Below are 20,317 nucleotides of genomic sequence, written 5' to 3'. Positions count from 1 at the left end.
GTCTAGAGTTTTGTGCATCTCTGTGTGGAGTAAAGGAGGTCTAGAGCTTTGTGCATCTCTGTGTGGATTAAAGGAGGTCTAGAGCTTTGTGCATCTCTGTGTGGATTAAAGGAGGTCTAGAGTTTTGTGCATCTCTGTGTGGAGTAAAGGAGGTCTAGAGTTTTGTGCATCTCTGTGTGGAGTAAAGGAGGTCTAGAGTTTTGTGCATCTCTGTGTGGACTAAAGGAGGTCTAGAGCTTTGTGCATCTCTGTGTGGATAAAAGGAGGTCTAGAGCTTTGTGCATCTCTGTGTGGAGTAAAGGAGGTCTAGAGTTTTTTTTATTTTCTCCTCTGTTTCCACATTTAACATGCTGGTAGAAATGAGGTAAAATCACATTAAGTTTCCCTGCATTAAAGTCCCCGGCCACAAACCAATCAACCCAATTTTGACGAATAACATTGGTTCATTGGCTGAACCCAGTTGGTTTGATTACTTTAAAATGGTGGAGCAAGTAGAGCTCTCTATCCATTTTAATGGGTGTGGTCTTTATGTGTGGTCTTTATGGGTGTGGTCTTTATGGGTAACGTGACGTATCAGCAGTGATTGATTGGTGTTGTAGAACTAATGTCACACACAGTGGTGGTGCTCTCCGGGCAGAGTAACCACTCTCTAGATTGTGTGGTATAACAAGGGGCAAAGCAGCAACAGTTGTCTTCTTCGCAGTTAAAATGTTTGCTGTGTCATTTGTAGCTGTCGACCACCAGTCACAGCTTTGTGTTTTCTAAGTTTCAGATGCACTTTCTTTAGCAGTAGGAACAGCCGGTTGTGGTCGTGGGGAGTTGGAGTTGTCATAGTGGTGTCATTCTTCTAACTCAGCTTTGCTCCCAGCCATCAGTCCCTGTGTTTACTCAAAAAAAAAAAAAAAAAAAAAAATCAAAATCAAAAGGGCTAACCTCTGGGGAGCCCCAGCTCCCCATAGGCGCGCGCACACACTGTTCCTCTCTTAGCTAGCTCCCCATAGGCCAACCCCCCCCACACACACACACACACCGTTCACACCGCCCTCTCCTAGCTACCTCCCCAGAGGTTAGCCCTCTCCTAGCTAGCTCCCCAGAGGTTAGCCCTCTCCTAGCTAGCTCCCCAGAGGTTAGCCCTCTCCTAGCTAGCTCCCCAGAGGTTAGCCCTCTCCTAGCTAGCTCCCCAGAGGTTAGCCCTCTCTAGCTAGCTCCCCAGAGGTTAGCCCTCTCCTAGCTAGCTCCCCAGAGGTTAGCCCTCTCCTAGCTAGCTCCCCAGAGGTTAGCCCTCTCCTAGCTAGCTCCCCAGAGGTTAGCCCTCTCCTAGCTAGCTCCCCAGAGGTTAGCCCTCTCCTAGCTAGCTCCCCAGAGGTTAGCCCTCTCCTAGCTAGCTCCCCAGAGGTTAGCCCTCTCCTAGCTAGCTCCCCAGAGGTTAGCCCTCTCCTAGCTAGCTCCCCAGAGGTTAGCCCTCTCCTAGCTAGCTCCCCAGAGGTTAGCCCTCTCCTAGCTAGCTCCCCAGAGGTTAGCCCTCTCCTAGCTAGCTCCCCAGAGGTTAGCCCTCTCCTAGCTAGCTCCCCAGAGGTTAGCCCTCTCCTAGCTAGCTCCCCAGAGGTTAGCCCTCTCCTAGCTAGCTCCCCAGAGGTTAGCCCTCTCCTAGCTAGCTCCCCAGAGGTTAGCCCTCTCCTAGCTAGCTCCCCAGAGGTTAGCCCTCTCCTAGCTAGCTCCCCAGAGGTTAGCCCTCTCCTAGCTAGCTCCCCAGAGGTTAGCCCTCTCCTAGCTAGCTCCCCAGAGGTTAGCCCTCTCCTAGCTAGCTCCCCAGAGGTTAGCCCTCTCCTAGCTAGCTCCCCAGAGGTTAGCCCTCTCCTAGCTAGCTCCCCAGAGGTTAGCCCTCTCCTAGCTAGCTCCCCAGAGGTTAGCCCTCTCCTAGCTAGCTCCCCAGAGGTTAGCCCTCTCCTAGCTAGCTCCCCAGAGGTTAGCCCTCTCCTAGCTAGCTCCCCAGAGGTTAGCCACATTGACTGGAGGGAAAGTACTCAGACTCACACTAATCTTTGGTGGATTGATGATTATTGATTGTCAAACCACATTGACTGGAGGGAAAGTACTCAGACTCACACTAATCTTTGGTGGGTTGATGATGATTGTTTTGGCATTGGAGAGCTGGAAGTGTGTGTGATAGATATCACACACACATGGACTGACATAAATGTGTATTGTGTTCCCCTGAACAAGGCAGTTAACCCACTGTTCCCCTGAACAAGGCAGTTAACCCACTGTTCCCCTGAACAAGGCAGTTAACCCACTGTTCCCCTGAACAAGGCAGTTAACTCACTGTTCCCCTGAACAAGGCAGTCATTGTAAGTAAGAATTTGTTCTTAACTGACTTGCCTAGTTAAATGAAGGTAGGGGCTGGTGTTGTGTAGTAACGTATGAAGGGGTGTGTAACTCTATGGTGGCAGGAAGAGGATTTGTTGTGAGGAAGTGAGAAGTGTCACCTCAAGGTGCCTGAAGTGGACTGAAGTGGGGACTGAAGTGTCTAGCTCGAACTGTTTCAAGAAATCCTGTCACAATATCAGACTTTCTTTACTTAATAATTTTCCTGCGTTTATACTTGCATCCAGTTGTCAAATAGTTTCATTCCTATTCAAGAACGTATTTTGTAAGTAATAACTTTAACAACGTATGTTGTAATAACTATGAAATTATCTGAATGTGAATATAATGTGAGAATAATGTGTGTCTGTGGTGGAGACTAGAGGTCGACCGATTAATCTGAATTAATTAGGGCCGATTTCAAGTTTTCATAACAATCGGAAATCGGTATTTTTGGGTGCAGATTTGTATTTATTTATTATTATATATATTTTTACACCTTTTTATTTAATCTTTATTTAACTAGACAAGTCAGTTAAGAACACATTCTTATTTTCAATGACGGCCTGGGAACGGTGGGTTAACTGCCTTGTTCAGGGGCAAAAAGACACATTTTCACCTTGTCAGCTCGGGGATTCAATCTTGCAACCTTACAGTTAACTAGTCCAAAGCTCTAACCACCTGCCTCTCATTGCACTCCACGAGGAGACTGCCTGTTACACGAACGCAGTAAGCAAAGGTAAGTTGCTAGCTAGCATTAAACTTATCTTATAAAAAACAATCAATCATAATCACTAGTTAACTACACATGGTTGATGATATTACTAGATATTATCTAGCGTGTCTTGCGTTGCATATAATCTGACTGAGCATACAAGTATCTAAGTGTGGTCCTTCTGTAGCTCAGTTGGTAGAGCATGGCGCTTGTAACGCCAGGGTAGTGGGTTCGATTCCCGGGACCACCCATACGTAGAATGTATGCACACATGACTTGTAAGTCGCTTTGGATAAAAGCGTCTGCTAAATGGCATATATTATTATTATTATTATTATTATTATTATTATTATCTGACTGAGCGGTGGTAGGCAGAAGCAGGCGCGTAAACATTCATTCAAACAGCACTTTAGTGCGTTTTGCCAGCAGCTCTTCCTTGTGCGTCAAGCATTGCGCTGTTTATGACTTCAAACCTATCAACTCCCGAGATGAAGCTGGTGTGACCGAAGTGGGGGGCTGGTGGGGGGTGTTGGGGCTGGTGGGGAGCGAGGAGCGGGGCTGGTACTGCTGAGCCACAAGCTCTGGTACTGCTGAGTCACAAGCTCTGGTACTGCTGAGCCACAAGCTCTGGTACTGCTGAGCCACAAGCTCTGGTACTGCTGAGCCACAAGCTCTGGTACTGCTGAGCCACAAGCTCTGGTACTGCGGTACTGCTGAGCCACAAGCTCTGGTACTGCGGTACTGCTCAGCCACAAGCTCTGGTACTGCTCAGCCACAAGCTCTGGTACTGCTGAGCCACAAGCTCTGGTACTGCTGAGCCACAAGCTCTGGTACTGCTGAGCCACAAGCTCTGGTACTGCTGAGCCACAAGCTCTGGTACTGCTGAGCCACAAGCTCTGGTACTGCTGAGCCACAAGCTCTGGTACTGCTGAGCCACAAGCTCTGGTACTGCTCAGCCACAAGCTCTGGTACTGCTCAGCCACAAGCTCTGGTACTGCTCAGCCACAAGCTCTGGTACTGCTCAGCCACAAGCTCTGGTACTGCTCAGCCACAAGCTCTGGTACTGCTCAGCCACAAGCTCTGGTACTGCTCAGCCACAAGCTCTGGTACTGCTCAGCCACAAGCTCTGGTACTGCTCAGCCACAAGCTCTGGTACTGCTCAGCCACAAGCTCTGGTACTGCTCAGCCACAAGCTCTGGTACTGCTCAGCCACAAGCTCTGGTACTGCTCAGCCACAAGCTCTGGTACTGCTGAGCCACAAGCTCTGGTACTGCTGAGCCACAAGCTCTGGTACTGCTGAGCCACAAGCTCTGGTACTGCTGAGCCACAAGCTCTGGTACTGCTCAGCCACAAGCTCTGGTACTGCTCAGCCACAAGCTCTGGTACTGCTCAGCCACAAGCTCTGGTACTGCTCAGCCACAAGCTCTGGTACTGCTCAGCCACAAGCTCTGGTACTGCTGAGCCACAAGCTCTGGTACTGCTGAGCCACAAGCTCTGGTACTGCTCAGCCACAAGCTCTGGTACTGCTCAGCCACAAGCTCTGACCATGCTCATGTCCTTCATTACTGTTATTTTAATTAGGCTTATTCGGTTGGATTCATTTAGCCAATAATGTGCTGAGATGTTGGTACGAGTCGACCAAGAAATAGGTCACAGGCTGTGTAATTGATCCCATGTGCACCAGAGACCGTTTCTAATCAGGCTATTGGAAGAAAATAAGTAGTCTGAGTCGTACAGTACTAAAGACAGAAGTAGAGTCTGAGTCGTACAGTACTAAAGACAGAAGTAGAGTCTGAGGCGTACAGTACTAAAGACAGAAGTAGAGTCTGAGTCGTACAGTACTAAAGACAGAAGTAGTCTGAGTCGTACAGTACTAAAGACAAGTAGCGTCTGAGTCGTACAGTACCAAAGACAGAAGTAGTCTGAGTCGTACAGTACTAAAGACAGAAGTAGAGTCTGAGTCGTACAGTACTAAAGACAGAAGTAGAGTCTGAGTCGTACAGTACTAAAGACAGAAGTAGTGAGTAGTACAGTACTAAAGACAGAAGTAGTGAGTCGTACAGTACTAAAGACAGAAGTAGAGTCTGAGTCGTACAGTACTAAAGACAGAAGTAGAGTCTGAGTCGTACAGTACTAAAGACAGAAGTAGTCTGAGTCGTACAGTACTAAAGACAGAAGTAGAGTGAGTCGTACAGTACTAAAGACAGAAGTAGTCTGAGTCGTACAGTACTAAAGACAGAAGTAGTGAGTAGTACAGTACCAAAGACAGAAGTAGTCTGAGTCGTACAGTACTAAAGACAGAAGTAGAGTCTGAGTCGTACAGTACTAAAGACAGAAGTAGAGTCTGAGTCGTACAGTACTAAAGACAGAAGTAGTGAGTAGTACAGTACTAAAGACAGAAGTAGTGAGTCGTACAGTACTAAAGACAGAAGTAGTCTGAGTCGTACAGTACTAAAGACAGAAGTAGAGTCTGAGTCGTACAGTACTAAAGACAGAAGTAGAGTCTGAGTCGTACAGTACTAAAGACAAGTAGCGTCTGAGTCGTACAGTACCAAAGACAGAAGTAGTCTGAGTCGTACAGTACTAAAGACAGAAGTAGAGTCTGAGTCGTACAGTACTAAAGACAGAAGTAGAGTCTGAGTCGTACAGTACTAAAGACAGAAGTAGTGAGTAGTACAGTACTAAAGACAGAAGTAGTGAGTCGTACAGTACTAAAGACAGAAGTAGAGTCTGAGTCGTACAGTACTAAAGACAGAAGTAGAGTCTGAGTCGTACAGTACTAAAGACAGAAGTAGTCTGAGTCGTACAGTACTAAAGACAGAAGTAGAGTCTGAGTCGTACAGTACTAAAGACAGAAGTAGTGAGTCGTACAGTACCAAAGACAGAAGTAGTCTGAGTCGTACAGTACTAAAGACAGAAGTAGAGTCTGAGTCGTACAGTACTAAAGACAGAAGTAGTCTGAGTCGTACAGTACTAAAGACAGAAGTAGAGTGAGTCGTACAGTACCAAAGACAGAAGTAGTCTGAGTCGTACAGTACTAAAGACAGAAGTAGAGTCTGAGTCGTACAGTACTAAAGACAGAAGTAGAGTCTGAGTCGTACAGTACTAAAGACAGAAGTAGAGTCTGAGTCGTACAGTACTAAAGACAGAAGTAGAGTCTGAGTCGTACAGTACTAAAGACAGAAGTAGTCTGAGTCGTACAGTACTAAAGACAGAAGTAGTCTGAGTCGTACAGTACTAAAGACAGAAGTAGTGAGTCGTACAGTACTAAAGACAGAAGTAGTGAGTCGTACAGTACTAAAGACAGAAGTAGTGAGTCGTACAGTACTAAAGACAGAAGTAGTCTGAGTCGTACAGTACTAAAGACAGAAGTAGTCTGAGTCGTACAGTACTAAAGACAGAAGTAGTCTGAGTCGTACAGTACTAAAGACAGAAGTAGTGAGTCGTACAGTACTAAAGACAGAAGTAGTGAGTCGTACAGTACTAAAGACAGAAGTAGTGAGTCGTACAGTACTAAAGACAGAAGTAGTCTGAGTCGTACAGTACTAAAGACAGAAGTAGTCTGAGTCGTACAGTACTAAAGACAGAAGTAGAGTCTGAGTCGTACAGTACTAAAGACAGAAGTAGAGTCTGAGTCGTACAGTACTAAAGACAGAAGTAGAGTCTGAGTCGTACAGTACCAAAGACAGAAGTAGAGTCTGAGTCGTACAGTACCAAAGACAGAAGTAGTCTGAGTCGTACAGTACTAAAGACAGAAGTAGTCTGAGTCGTACAGTACTAAAGACAGAAGTAGAGTCTGAGTCGTACAGTACTAAAGACAGAAGTAGAGTCTGAGTCGTACAGTACTAAAGACAGAAGTAGTGAGTAGTACAGTACTAAAGACAGAAGTAGTGAGTCGTACAGTACTAAAGACAGAAGTAGAGTCTGAGTCGTACAGTACTAAAGACAGAAGTAGTCTGAGTCGTACAGTACTAAAGACAGAAGTAGAGTCTGAGTCGTACAGTACTAAAGACAGAAGTAGAGTCTGAGTCGTACAGTACTAAAGACAGAAGTAGTGAGTAGTACAGTACTAAAGACAGAAGTAGTGAGTGTACAGTACTAAAGACAGAAGTAGAGTCTGAGTCGTACAGTACTAAAGACAGAAGTAGAGTCTGAGTCGTACAGTACTAAAGACAAGTAGCGTCTGAGTCGTACAGTACCAAAGACAGAAGTAGTCTGAGTCGTACAGTACTAAAGACAGAAGTAGAGTCTGAGTCGTACAGTACTAAAGACAGAAGTAGAGTCTGAGTCGTACAGTACTAAAGACAGAAGTAGTGAGTAGTACAGTACTAAAGACAGAAGTAGTGAGTCGTACAGTACTAAAGACAGAAGTAGAGTCTGAGTCGTACAGTACTAAAGACAGAAGTAGAGTCTGAGTCGTACAGTACTAAAGACAGAAGTAGTCTGAGTCGTACAGTACTAAAGACAGAAGTAGAGTGAGTCGTACAGTACTAAAGACAGAAGTAGTCTGAGTCGTACAGTACTAAAGACAGAAGTAGTGAGTAGTACAGTACCAAAGACAGAAGTAGTCTGAGTCGTACAGTACTAAAGACAGAAGTAGAGTCTGAGTCGTACAGTACTAAAGACAGAAGTAGAGTCTGAGTCGTACAGTACTAAAGACAGAAGTAGTGAGTAGTACAGTACTAAAGACAGAAGTAGTGAGTCGTACAGTACTAAAGACAGAAGTAGTCTGAGTCGTACAGTACTAAAGACAGAAGTAGAGTCTGAGTCGTACAGTACTAAAGACAGAAGTAGAGTCTGAGTCGTACAGTACTAAAGACAAGTAGCGTCTGAGTCTACAGTACCAAAGACAGAAGTAGTCTGAGTCGTACAGTACTAAAGACAGAAGTAGAGTCTGAGTCGTACAGTACTAAAGACAGAAGTAGAGTCTGAGTCGTACAGTACTAAAGACAGAAGTAGTGAGTAGTACAGTACTAAAGACAGAAGTAGTGAGTCGTACAGTACTAAAGACAGAAGTAGTGAGTCTACAGTACTAAAGACAGAAGTAGAGTCTGAGTCGTACAGTACTAAAGACAGAAGTAGTCTGAGTCGTACAGTACTAAAGACAGAAGTAGAGTCTGAGTCGTACAGTACTAAAGACAGAAGTAGTGAGTCGTACAGTACCAAAGACAGAAGTAGTCTGAGTCCAGTACTAAAGACAGAAGTAGAGTCTGAGTCGTACAGTACTAAAGACAGAAGTAGTCTGAGTCCACTAAAGACAGAAGTAGAGTGAGTCGTACAGTACCAAAGACAGAAGTAGTCTGAGTCGTACAGTACTAAAGACAGAAGTAGAGTCTGAGTCGTACAGTACTAAAGACAGAAGTAGAGTCTGAGTCGTACAGTACTAAAGACAGAAGTAGTGAGTCGTACAGTACTAAAGACAGAAGTAGTCTGAGTCGTACAGTACCAAAGACAGAAGTAGTCTGAGTCGTACAGTACTAAAGACAGAAGTAGTCTGAGTCGTACAGTACTAAAGACAGAAGTAGAGTGAGTCGTACAGTACTAAAGACAGAAGTAGAGTGAGTCGTACAGTATTAAAGACAGAAGTAGAGTGAGTCGTACAGTACTAAAGACAGAAGTAGTCTGAGTCGTACAGTACTAAAGACAGAAGTAGTCTGAGCCGTACAGTACTAAAGACAGAAGTAGTCTGAGTCGTACAGTACTAAAGACAGAAGTAGTCTGAGTCGTACAGTACTAAAGACAGAAGTAGTCTGAGTCGTACAGTACTAAAGACAGAAGTAGTCTGAGTCGTACAGTACTAAAGACAGAAGTAGTCTGAGTCGTACAGTACTAAAGACAGAAGTAGTGAGTCGTACAGTACTAAAGACAGAAGTAGAGTCTGAGTCGTACAGTACTAAAGACAGACGAAGTAGAGTCTGAGTCGTACAGTACTAAAGACAGAAGTAGAGTCTGAGTCGTACAGTACTAAAGACAGAAGTAGAGTCTGAGTCGTACAGTACTAAAGACAGAAGTAGAGTCTGAGTCCAGTACTAAAGACAGAAGTAGAGTCTGAGTACAGTACTAAAGACAGAAGTAGAGTCTGAGTCGTACAGTACTAAAGACAGAAGTAGAGTCTGAGTCGTACAGTACTAAAGACAGAAGTAGTCTGCTCGTACAGTACTAAAGACAGAAGTAGTCTGAGTCGTACAGTACTAAAGACAGAAGTAGTCTGAGTCCAGTACTAAAGACAGAAGTAGTCTGAGTCGTACAGTACTAAAGACAGAAGTAGTGAGTCGTACAGTACTAAAGACAGAAGTAGTGAGTCGTACAGTACTAAAGACAGAAGTAGTCTGAGTCGTACAGTACTAAAGACAGAAGTAGTCTGAGTCGTACAGTACTAAAGACAGAAGTAGAGTCTGAGTCGTACAGTACTAAAGACAGAAGTAGAGTCTGAGTCGTACAGTACTAAAGACAGAAGTAGAGTCTGGTCGTACAGTACTAAAGACAGAAGTAGAGTCTGAGTCGTACAGTACCAAAGACAGAAGTAGAGTCTGAGTCGTACAGTACCAAAGACAGAAGTAGTCTGAGTCCAGTACTAAAGACAGAAGTAGTCTGAGTCGTACAGTACTAAAGACAGAAGTAGAGTCTGAGTCGTACAGTACTAAAGACAGAAGTAGAGTCTGAGTCGCAGTACTAAAGACAGAAGTAGTCTGAGTCGTACAGTACTAAAGACAGAAGTAGAGTCTGAGTCTACAGTACTAAAGACAGAAGTAGTCTGAGTCGTACAGTACTAAAGACAGAAGTCTGAGTCGTACAGTACTAAAGACAGAAGTAGTCTGAGTCCAGTACTAAAGACAGAAGTAGTCTGAGTCGTACAGTACTAAAGACAGAAGTAGTCTGAGTCGTACAGTACTAAAGACAGAAGTAGTCTGAGTCGTACAGTACTAAAGACAGAAGTAGTCTGAGTCGTACAGTACTAAAGACAGAAGTAGAGTCTGAGTCGTACAGTACTAAAGACAGAAGTAGAGTCTGAGTCACAGTACTAAAGACAGAAGTAGAGTCTGAGTCGTACAGTACTAAAGACAGAAGTAGAGTCTGAGTCGTACAGTACCAAAGACAGAAGTAGAGTCTGAGTCTACAGTACCAAAGACAGAAGTAGTCTGAGTCCACAGTACTAAAGACAGAAGTAGTCTGAGTCGTACAGTACTAAAGACAGAAGTAGAGTCTGAGTCGTACAGTACTAAAGACAGAAGTAGAGTCTGAGTCGTACAGTACTAAAGACAGAAGTAGTCTGAGTCGTACAGTACTAAAGACAGAAGTAGAGTCTGAGTCGTACAGTACTAAAGACAGAAGTAGTCTGAGTCGTACAGTACTAAAGACAGAAGTAGTCTGAGTCGTACAGTACTAAAGACAGAAGTAGTCTGAGTCCAGTACTAAAGACAGAAGTAGTCTGAGTCGTACAGTACTAAAGACAGAAGTAGTCTGAGTCGTACAGTACTAAAGACAGAAGTAGTCTGAGTCGTACAGTACTAAAGACAGAAGTAGTCTGAGTCGTACAGTACTAAAGACAGAAGTAGTCTGAGTCGTACAGTACTAAAGACAGAAGTAGAGTCTGAGGCGTACAGTACTAAAGACAGAAGTAGAGTCTGAGTCGTACAGTACTAAAGACAGAAGTAGTCTGAGTCGTACAGTACTAAAGACAGAAGTAGTCTGAGTCGTACAGTACCAAAGACAGAAGTAGAGTGAGTCGACAGTACCAAAGACAGAAGTAGTCTGAGTCGTACAGTACCAAAGACAGAAGTAGTGAGTCGTACAGTACTAAAGACAGAAGTAGTCTGAGTCGTACAGTACCAAAGACAGAAGTAGTCTGAGTCATACAGTACCAAAGACAGAAGTAGTCTGAGTCGTACAGTACTAAAGACAGAAGTAGAGTGAGTCGTACAGTACTAAAGACAGAAGTAGAGTGAGTCGTACAGTACTAAAGACAGAAGTAGAGTCTGAGTCGTACAGTACTAAAGACAGAAGTAGTCTGAGTCGTACAGTACTAAAGACAGAAGTAGAGTGAGTACAGTACTAAAGACAGAAGTAGAGTGAGTCGTACAGTACTAAAGACAGAAGTAGTGAGTAGTACAGTACTAAAGACAGAAGTAGTGAGTAGTACAGTACTAAAGACAGAAGTAGAGTCTGAGTCGTACAGTACTAAAGACAGAAGTAGAGTCTGAGTCGTACAGTACTAAAGACAGAAGTAGAGTCTGAGTCGTACAGTACTAAAGACAGAAGTAGTCTGAGTCGTACAGTACTAAAGACAGAAGTAGTCTGAGTCGTACAGTACTAAAGACAGAAGTAGTCTGAGTCGTACAGTACTAAAGACAGAAGTAGTCTGAGTCGTACAGTACTAAAGACAGAAGTAGTCTGAGTCGTACAGTACTAAAGACAGAAGTAGTCTGAGTCGTACAGTACTAAAGACAGAAGTAGTCTGAGTCGTACAGTACTAAAGACAGAAGTAGTCTGAGTCGTACAGTACTAAAGACAGAAGTAGTCTGAGTCGTACAGTACTAAAGACAGAAGTAGAGTCTGAGTCGTACAGTACTAAAGACAGAAGTAGAGTCTGAGTCGTACAGTACTAAAGACAGAAGTAGAGTCTGAGTCGTACAGTACTAAAGACAGAAGTAGAGTCTGAGTCGTACAGTACTAAAGACAGAAGTAGAGTCTGAGTCGTACAGTACTAAAGACAGAAGTAGAGTCTGAGTCGTACAGTACTAAAGACAGAAGTAGTCTGAGTCGTACAGTACTAAAGACAGAAGTAGAGTCTGAGTCGTACAGTACTAAAGACAGAAGTAGAGTGAGTCGTACAGTACTAAAGACAGAAGTAGAGTGAGTCGTACAGTACTAAAGACAGAAGTAGTGAGTAGTACAGTACTAAAGACAGAAGTAGAGTCTGAGTCGTACAGTACTAAAGACAGAAGTAGAGTCTGAGTCGTACAGTACTAAAGACAGAAGTAGAGTCTGAGTCGTACAGTACTAAAGACAGAAGTAGAGTGAGTCGTACAGTACTAAAGACAGAAGTAGTCTGAGTCGTACAGTACTAAAGACAGAAGTAGTCTGAGTCGTACAGTACTAAAGACAGAAGTAGAGTCTGAGTCGTACAGTACCAAAGACAGAAGTAGTGAGTCGTACAGTACCAAAGACAGAAGTAGTCTGAGTCGTACAGTACTAAAGACAGAAGTAGAGTCTGAGGCGTACAGTACTAAAGACAGAAGTAGAGTCTGAGGCGTACAGTACTAAAGACAGAAGTAGAGTCTGAGGCGTACAGTACTAAAGACAGAAGTAGAGTGAGTCGTACAGTACCAAAGACAGAAGTAGTCTGAGTCGTACAGTACTAAAGACAGAAGTAGTGAGTCGTACAGTACTAAAGACAGAAGTAGTCTGAGTCGTACAGTACCAAAGACAGAAGTAGTCTGAGTCGTACAGTACCAAAGACAGAAGTAGTCTGAGTCGTACAGTACTAAAGACAGAAGTAGAGTCTGAGTCGTACAGTACTAAAGACAGAAGTAGAGTGAGTCGTACAGTACTAAAGACAGAAGTAGAGTCTGAGTCGTACAGTACTAAAGACAGAAGTAGTCTGAGTCGTACAGTACTAAAGACAGAAGTAGAGTCTGAGTCGTACAGTACTAAAGACAGAAGTAGAGTCTGAGGCGTACAGTACTAAAGACAGAAGTAGAGTCTGAGTCGTACAGTACTAAAGACAGAAGTAGTCTGAGTCGTACAGTACTAAAGACAGAAGTAGTCTGAGTCGTACAGTACTAAAGACAGAAGTAGTCTGAGTCGTACAGTACTAAAGACAGAAGTAGTCTGAGTCGTACAGTACTAAAGACAGAAGTAGTGAGTCGTACAGTACTAAAGACAGAAGTAGAGTCTGAGTCGTACAGTACTAAAGACAGAAGTAGAGTCTGAGTCGTACAGTACTAAAGACAGAAGTAGAGTCTGAGTCGTACAGTACTAAAGACAGAAGTAGTCTGAGTCGTACAGTACTAAAGACAGAAGTAGAGTCTGAGTCGTACAGTACTAAAGACAGAAGTAGAGTGAGTCGTACAGTACTAAAGACAGAAGTAGAGTCTGAGTCGTACAATATTGAAATATTTCTCTAAAGAATCCTCACTGCAGAAAGAGTAAATAGTGACCAGAGGCGATCTGACGTCATGGTAACCTACCGTTTGGCTCGCTGAAAAGACTTGATGTCCATCACCGTTTCTGACAGCTCAACTCCGCCCCCCGCCGTGCCCCTGCCACGCCCACAACCTACCCCCCCCTTTTGACAATAGAATAGGGTGCCACTCTGGACACAAGCCTCAGTCATACATTCAGGCTGGTTGATAACAGAGCTTCGTGTTTTTACTTTCTACTTGGGTTTAGAGCACGAAGACATGAACACAACACTGCCTTCCCATCTATCTGTTTTGCTGCTTTTAAGATGTTTTACCTTCAAGGCTGTGGATATTTAAGGATTTTAGGATGAGAGGGTTCAAAGCCCTCAATCTTGGTCTCAGGAGATATGATGATGTTTCTATTTTCAGTTAATTTGTTCTTCAGGCTGGGAAGCGCTGCTCTAGTGGGATTTTATGTGTAAACAACTCTAAAACCAAATACACACCGAGGTTTAGATGTTTATTTTGTGAGGAACCTATTTGAGAACATGTGAAGAACAGAGCTGTAATGTAATTTCTACTTTAAGGAAATTACACAGGTCAGCTGGCATACTGTGTTCTCTACTCTCTTTCTGTCTCTCTCTGCTGTCTCTACAGTCTCTCTCTGCTGTCTCTGCAGTCTCTCTCTGCTGTCTCTGCAGTCTGTCCCTGTCTACTGTCTCTACAGTCTCTCTCTACTGTCTCTGCAGTCTGTCCCTGTCTACTGTCTCTACAGTCTCTCTCTGCTGTCTCTGCAGTCTGTCCCTGTCTACTGTCTCTACAGTCTCTCTCTGCTGTCCCTGTCTACTGTCTCTACAGTCTCTCTCTGCTGTCTCTGCAGTCTGTCCCTGTCTACTGTCTCTACAGTCTCTCTCTGCTGTGTCTGCAGTCTGTCCCTGTCTACTGTCTCTACTGTCTGTCTACTGTCTCTGTCTACTGTCTCTACAGTCTCTCTCTCTAGTGTCTCTGCAGTCTGTCTGTCTACTGTCTCTGCAGTCTCTCTCTACTGTCTCTGCAGTCTCTCTCTCTCTGCTGTCTCTGCAGTCTGTCTCTCTCTGCTGTCTCTGCAGTCTCTCTCTCTGCTGTCTCTGCAGTCTGTCTCTCTCTGCTGTCTCTGCAGTCTGTCTCTCTCTACTGTCTCTGCAGTCTGTCTCTCTCTACTGTCTCTGCAGTCTGTCTCTCTCTACTGTCTCTGCAGTCTGTCTCTCTCTACTGTCTCTGCAGTCTGTCTCTCTCTACTGTCTCTGCAGTCTGTCTCTCTCTACTGTCTCTGCAGTCTGTCTCTCTCTACTGTCTCTGCAGTCTGTCTCTCTCTACTGTCTCTGCAGTCTGTCTCTCTCTACTGTCTCTGCAGTCTGTCTCTCTCTACTGTCTCTGCAGTCTGTCTCTCTCTACTGTCTCTGCAGTCTGTCTCTCTCTACTGTCTCTGCAGTCTGTCTCTCTCTACTGTCTCTGCAGTCTGTCTCTCTCTACTGTCTCTCTGTCTAGTCTCTGCAGTCTCTCTACTGTCTGTGCAGTCTGTCTCTGTCAACTGTCTCTGTCAACTGTCTCTGTCAACTGTCTCTGTCAACTGTCTCTGTTGACTCTCTGTCTGTCTCTGCAGTCTGTCTCTGCAGTCTCTCTCTCCTGTCTCTGCAGTATCTGTCTCTGCAGTATCTCTCTCTCTCCTGTCTGTGCAGTCTCTCTCTACTGTCTGTGCAGTCTCTCTCTACTGTCTCTCTCTACTGTCTGTGCAGTCTCTCTCTACTGTCTGTGCAGTCTGTCTGTGCAGTCTCTACTGTCTGTGCAGTCTCTCTCTACTGTCTGTGCAGTCTCTCTCTACTGTCTGTGCAGTCTCTCTCTACTGTCTGTGCAGTCTCTGTCTGTGCAGTCTCTCTCTACTGTCTCTGCAGTCTCTCTCTACTGTCTCTGCAGTCTCTCTCTACTGTCTCTGCAGTCTCTCTCTACTGTCTCTGCAGTCTCTCTCTACTGTCTCTGCAGTCTCTCTCTACTGTCTCTGCAGTCTCTCTCTACTGTCTCTGCAGTCTCTCTCTACTGTCTCTGCAGTCTCTCTCTACTGTCTCTGCAGTCTCTCTCTACTGTCTCTGCAGTCTGTCTCTCTCTACTGTCTCTGCAGTCTGTCTCTCTCTGCTGTCTCTGCAGTCTGTCTCTCTCTGCTGTCTCTGCAGTCTGTCTCTCTCTATCTGCTGTCTCTGCAGTCTGTCTCTCTCTACTGTCTCTGCAGTCTGTCTCTCTCTACTGTCTCTGCAGTCTGTCTCTCTCTACTGTCTCTGCAGTCTGTCTCTCTCTACTGTCTCTGCAGTCTGTCTCTCTCTACTGTCTCTGCAGTCTGTCTCTCTCTCTCTACTGTCTCTGCAGTCTGTGTCTCTCTCTCTCTCTACTGTCTCTGCAGTCTGTCTCTCTCTCTCTCTCTCTACTGTCTCTGCAGTCTGTCTCTCTCTCTCTCTCTACTGTCTCTGCAGTCTGTCTCTCTCTCTCTCTCTCTACTGTCTCTGCAGTCTGTCTCTCTCTCTCTCTCTCTACTGTCTCTGCAGTCTGTCTCTCTCTCTCTACTGTCTCTGCAGTCTGTCTCTCTCTCTCTACTGTCTCTGCAGTCTGTCTCTCTCTCTACTGTCTCTGCAGTCTGTCTCTCTCTCTCTACTGTCTCTGCAGTCTGTCTCTCTCTCTCTACTGTCTCTGCAGTCTGTCTCTGTCTCTGCAGTCTGTCTCTCTCTACTGTCTCTGCAGTCTGTCTCTCTCTACTGTCTCTGCAGTCTGTCTCTCTCTACTGTCTCTGCAGTCTGTCTCTCTCTACTGTCTCTGCAGTCTCTCTGTCTACGGTCTCTGCAGTCTCTCTCTCTACTGTCTGTGCCAACTGTCTCTGTCAACTGTCTCTGTTGACTCTCTGTCTACTGTCTCTGCAGTATGTCTCTCTCTCTCTCTCTCTCCTGTCTCTGCAGTCTCTCTCTCCTGTCTCTGCAGTCTCTCTCTCCTGTCTGTGCAGTCTCTCTCTACTGTCTGTGCAGTCTCTCTCTACTGTCTGTGCAGTCTCTCTCTACTGTCTGTGCAGTCTCTCTCTACTGTCTGTGCAGTCTCTCTCTGCAGTCTCTCTCTACTGTCTGTTGACTCTCTGTCTACCGTCTCTCTCTGCAGTCTCTCTCCACTGTCTCTGCAGTCTCTCTACTGTCTCTGCAGTCTCTCTCTACTGTCTCTGCAGTCTCTCTCTACTGTCTCTGCAGTCTCTCTCTACTGTCTCTGCAGTCTGTCTCTCTACTGTCTCTGCAGTCTGTCTCTCTCTGCTGTCTCTGCAGTCTGTCTCTCTCTGCTGTCTCTGCAGTCTGTCTCTCTCTCTCTGCTGTCTCTGCAGTCTGTCTCTCTCTCTCTACTGTCTCTGCAGTCTGTCTCTCTCTCTCTACTGTCTCTGCAGTCTGTCTCTCTCTCTCTACTGTCTCTGCAGTCTGTCTCTCTCTCTCTACTGTCTCTGCAGTCTGTCTCTCTCTCTCTACTGTCTCTGCAGTCTGTCTCTCTCTCTACTGTCTCTGCAGTCTGTCTCTCTCTCTCTACTGTCTCTGCAGTCTGTCTCTCTCTCTACTGTCTCTGCAGTCTGTCTCTCTCTCTACTGTCTCTGCAGTCTGTCTCTCTCTCTCTGTCTCTGCAGTCTGTCTCTCTCAGTCTGTCTCTGCAGTCTGTCTCTCTCTCTCTACTGTCTCTGCAGTCTGTCTCTCTCTCTCTACTGTCTCTGCAGTCTGTCTCTCTCTCTCTACTGTCTCTGCAGTCTGTCTCTCTCTCTCTACTGTCTCTGCAGTCTGTCTCTCTCTCTCTACTGTCTCTGCAGTCTGTCTCTCTCTCTCTACTGTCTCTGCAGTCTGTCTCTCTCTCTCTACTGTCTCTGCAGTCTGTCTCTCTCTCTCTACTGTCTCTGCAGTCTGTCTCTCTCTCTCTACTGTCTCTGCAGTCTGTCTCTCTCTCTCTACTGTCTCTGCAGTCTGTCTCTCTCTCTGTCTCTGCAGTCTGTCTCTGTTGACTGTCTCTGCAGTCTGTCTCTGTTGACTGTCTCTGCAGTCTGTCTCTGTTGACTGTCTCTGCAGTCTGTCTCTGTTGACTGTCTCTGCAGTCTGTCTCTGTTGACTGTCTCTGCAGTCTGTCTCTGTTGACTGTCTCTGCAGTCTGTCTCTGTTGACTGTCTCTGCAGTATGTCTCTGTTGACTGTCTCTGCAGTATGTCTCTGTTGACGGTCTCTGCAGTATGTCTCTGTTGACGGTCTCTGCAGTCTGTCTCTGTTGACTGTCTCTGTTGACGGTCTCTGACTCTCTGTCTACTGCCTCTGCAGTATGTCTCTGTTGACCAATTTGTAAGTCGCTCTGGATAAGAGCGTCTGCTAAATGACTTAAATGTAAATGTTGACTGTCTCTGTCGACTGTCTCTGTCGACTGTCTCTGTCGACTGTCTCTGTCGACTGTCTCTGTCGACTGTCCCTGTCGACTGTCTCTGTCGACTGTCTCTGTCGACTGTCTCTGTCGACTGTCTCTGTCGACTGTCTCTGTCGACTGTCCCTGTCGACTGTCTCTGTCGACTGTCCCTGTCGACTGTCTCTGCAGTGTCCAATTTACAGTAGCTATTACAACAACACAAATACCATGCTATTGTTTGAGGATAATGCACAACAACAAAACAATTACCACAGCAACTGATTTTATACATTCACCTCTGAAGGTAAATAATGTACAGTTGAAGTCAAAGTTTACATACACCTCGGCCAAATACATTTCAACTCAGTTTTTCACAATTCCACAATTTCACAATTTAATTCTAGTAAAAATTCCCTGTCTTAGGAATTTTGGCCCATTCCTCCTGTCAGAGCTGGTGTAATTGAGTCAGGTTTTTAGGTCTCCTTGCACAAACACGCTTTTTAAGTTCTGCCCACAAAATATTCTATAGGATTGAGGTCAGGGCTTTGTGATGGCCACTCCAATACCTTGACTTTGTTGTCCTTAAGCCATTTTGCCACAACTTTGGAAGTATGCTTGTGGTCATTGTCCATTTGGAAGACCCATTTGCGACCAAGCTTTAACTTCCTGACTGATGTCTTGAGATGTTGCTTCAATATATCCACATAATTTTCCCGCCTCATGATGCCATCTATTTTGTGAAGTGCACCAGTCCCTCCTGAAGCAAAGCACCTTCATAACATGATGCTGAACCCCCGTGCTTCACGGTTGGGATGGTGTTCTTCGGCTTGCAAGCCTCCCCCTTTTTCCTCCAAACATAACGATGGTCATTATGGCCAAACAGTTCTATTTTTGTTTCATCAGAACAGTGGACATTTCTCCAAAAAGTATGATCTTTGACCCCATGTGCAGTTGCAAACTGTAGTCTGGCTTTTTTATGGCGGTTTTGGAGCAGTGGCTTCTTCCTTGGTGAGCGGCATTTCAGGTTATGTCGATAGAGGACTCGTTTTACTGTGGATATAGATACTTGTCTACTTGTTTCCTCCAGCATCTTCACAAGGTCCTTTGTTGTTCTGGGATTGATTTGCACTTTTCGCACCAAAGTACGTTAATCTCTAGGAGACAGAACGCGTCTCCTTCCTGAGCGGTATGGCGGCTGCGTGGTCCCATGGTGTTTATACTTGCGTACTATTGTTTATACAGATGAACGTGGTACCTTCAGGCATTTGGAAATTGCTCCCAAGGATGAACCAGACTTGTGGAGGTCTACACATTTTTTTCTGAGGTATTGACTGATTTTCCCATGATGTCAAGCAAAGAGGCACCGAGTTTGAAGGTCGGCCTTGAAATACATCCACAGGTACACCTCCAATTGACTCAAATTATGTCAATTAGCCTATCAGAAGCTTTTAAACCATAACATTTTCTGGAAATTTCCAAGCTGTTTAAAGGCACAGTCAACTTAGTATATGTAAACTTCTGACCCACTGGAATTGTGATACAGTGAAATAATCTGTCTGTAAACAAAAGTTGTTGTTGGAAAAATTACTTGTCATGCACAAAGTAGATGTCCTAACCGACTTGCCAAAACTATAGTTTGTTATCAAGGAATTTGTGGAGTGGTTGAATAACGAGTTTTAATGACTCCAACCTAAATGTATGTGAACTTCGGACCTCAACTGTTTGTACTTTCAGTAATCTTGCTCTGATTTGTCATCCTGAGAGTCCCAGAGAGAAAATGTAGTGTGGTTTTGTTTGAAATTCAAATGTAGGAACTTGGTTCTGCTGTCTCTGGCTCCAGCCCAATCTGATTTGACATATGTGTCTTTATTATGGCCATACATTTGGCAGGACGTTGGGAAGTGCAGCTCAGTTTCCACCTCACTCGACCTCAATGCAATTGAGATGGGATGAGAGTTTGGGATGAGTTGGACTGCAGAGTGAAGGAAAAGCACCCAGCAAGTGCTAAGTATATGTGGGAACTCCTTCGACAGTTGGGAAAGCATTCCAGGTGAAGCTGGTTGAGAGAATTCCAAGATTGTGCAAAGCTGTCATCAAGGCAAAGGGTGGCTACTAAGAATTTCAAATCTAAAATATATTTTGTATGCTTTTAACACTTTTTTTGGTTACTACATGATTCCATGTCTTATTTCATAGTTTTGAAGTAAAAAATAAATTAAACCCTTAAATGAAAAAGGTGTCCAAACCTTTGACTGGTACTGTAGTTGTAAACTGACTGGGGTAGTAACAGGGACTTCCTGACTGACTGATGTTCTCTCTACATGTGAATATGTTCTTTCTGTCCATAGTTCTGATATGAGTGGGGCCAGTAACACTCTGGCGAGGGAGTTCCTCACCGACGTTCACCAGCTTTGCAGCGCCGTGGCTCAGAGGGCGGAGTCACGGGGAGAGGAGGACGAGGAGAGTCACATGGTTGCCCTGGGCGAATACCTGGTCAGGGGCAGGGGCTTCTTGCTGCTCAGCGCCCTGGACTCCGTCATCGACCAGGTGAGATTCACCTGTACACACACACACACACACACACACACACACACACACACACACACACACACACTCTGCCTTAGTACACACATGCACAACCATCTAATGCTTCCAACCCCCTCAGCTATTCTCCTGACACACAATGC

At 45.0% G+C, this 20,317-nt stretch overlaps 1 protein-coding gene across 1 annotated transcript in view; it reads left to right on the top strand.

Moving 5' to 3' along the window:
* The window catches only part of lyst (lysosomal trafficking regulator), a 282,509-nt gene that overhangs the window by 40,968 nt on the left and 221,224 nt on the right, over positions 1–20,317 (top strand). Inside the window, 1 exon segment of the mRNA XM_052497067.1 lies at positions 19,979–20,177. Within this exon segment, the coding sequence (XP_052353027.1) occupies positions 19,979–20,177 (199 nt within the window).

This window comes from Oncorhynchus keta, chromosome 3 (genome assembly GCF_023373465.1).
Source record: "Oncorhynchus keta strain PuntledgeMale-10-30-2019 chromosome 3, Oket_V2, whole genome shotgun sequence".
Lineage (NCBI taxonomy): Eukaryota > Metazoa > Chordata > Actinopteri > Salmoniformes > Salmonidae > Oncorhynchus > Oncorhynchus keta.
The sequence above is the reverse complement of the archived record's forward strand: the minus strand, read 5'-3'. Positions and strand labels throughout refer to the sequence as shown.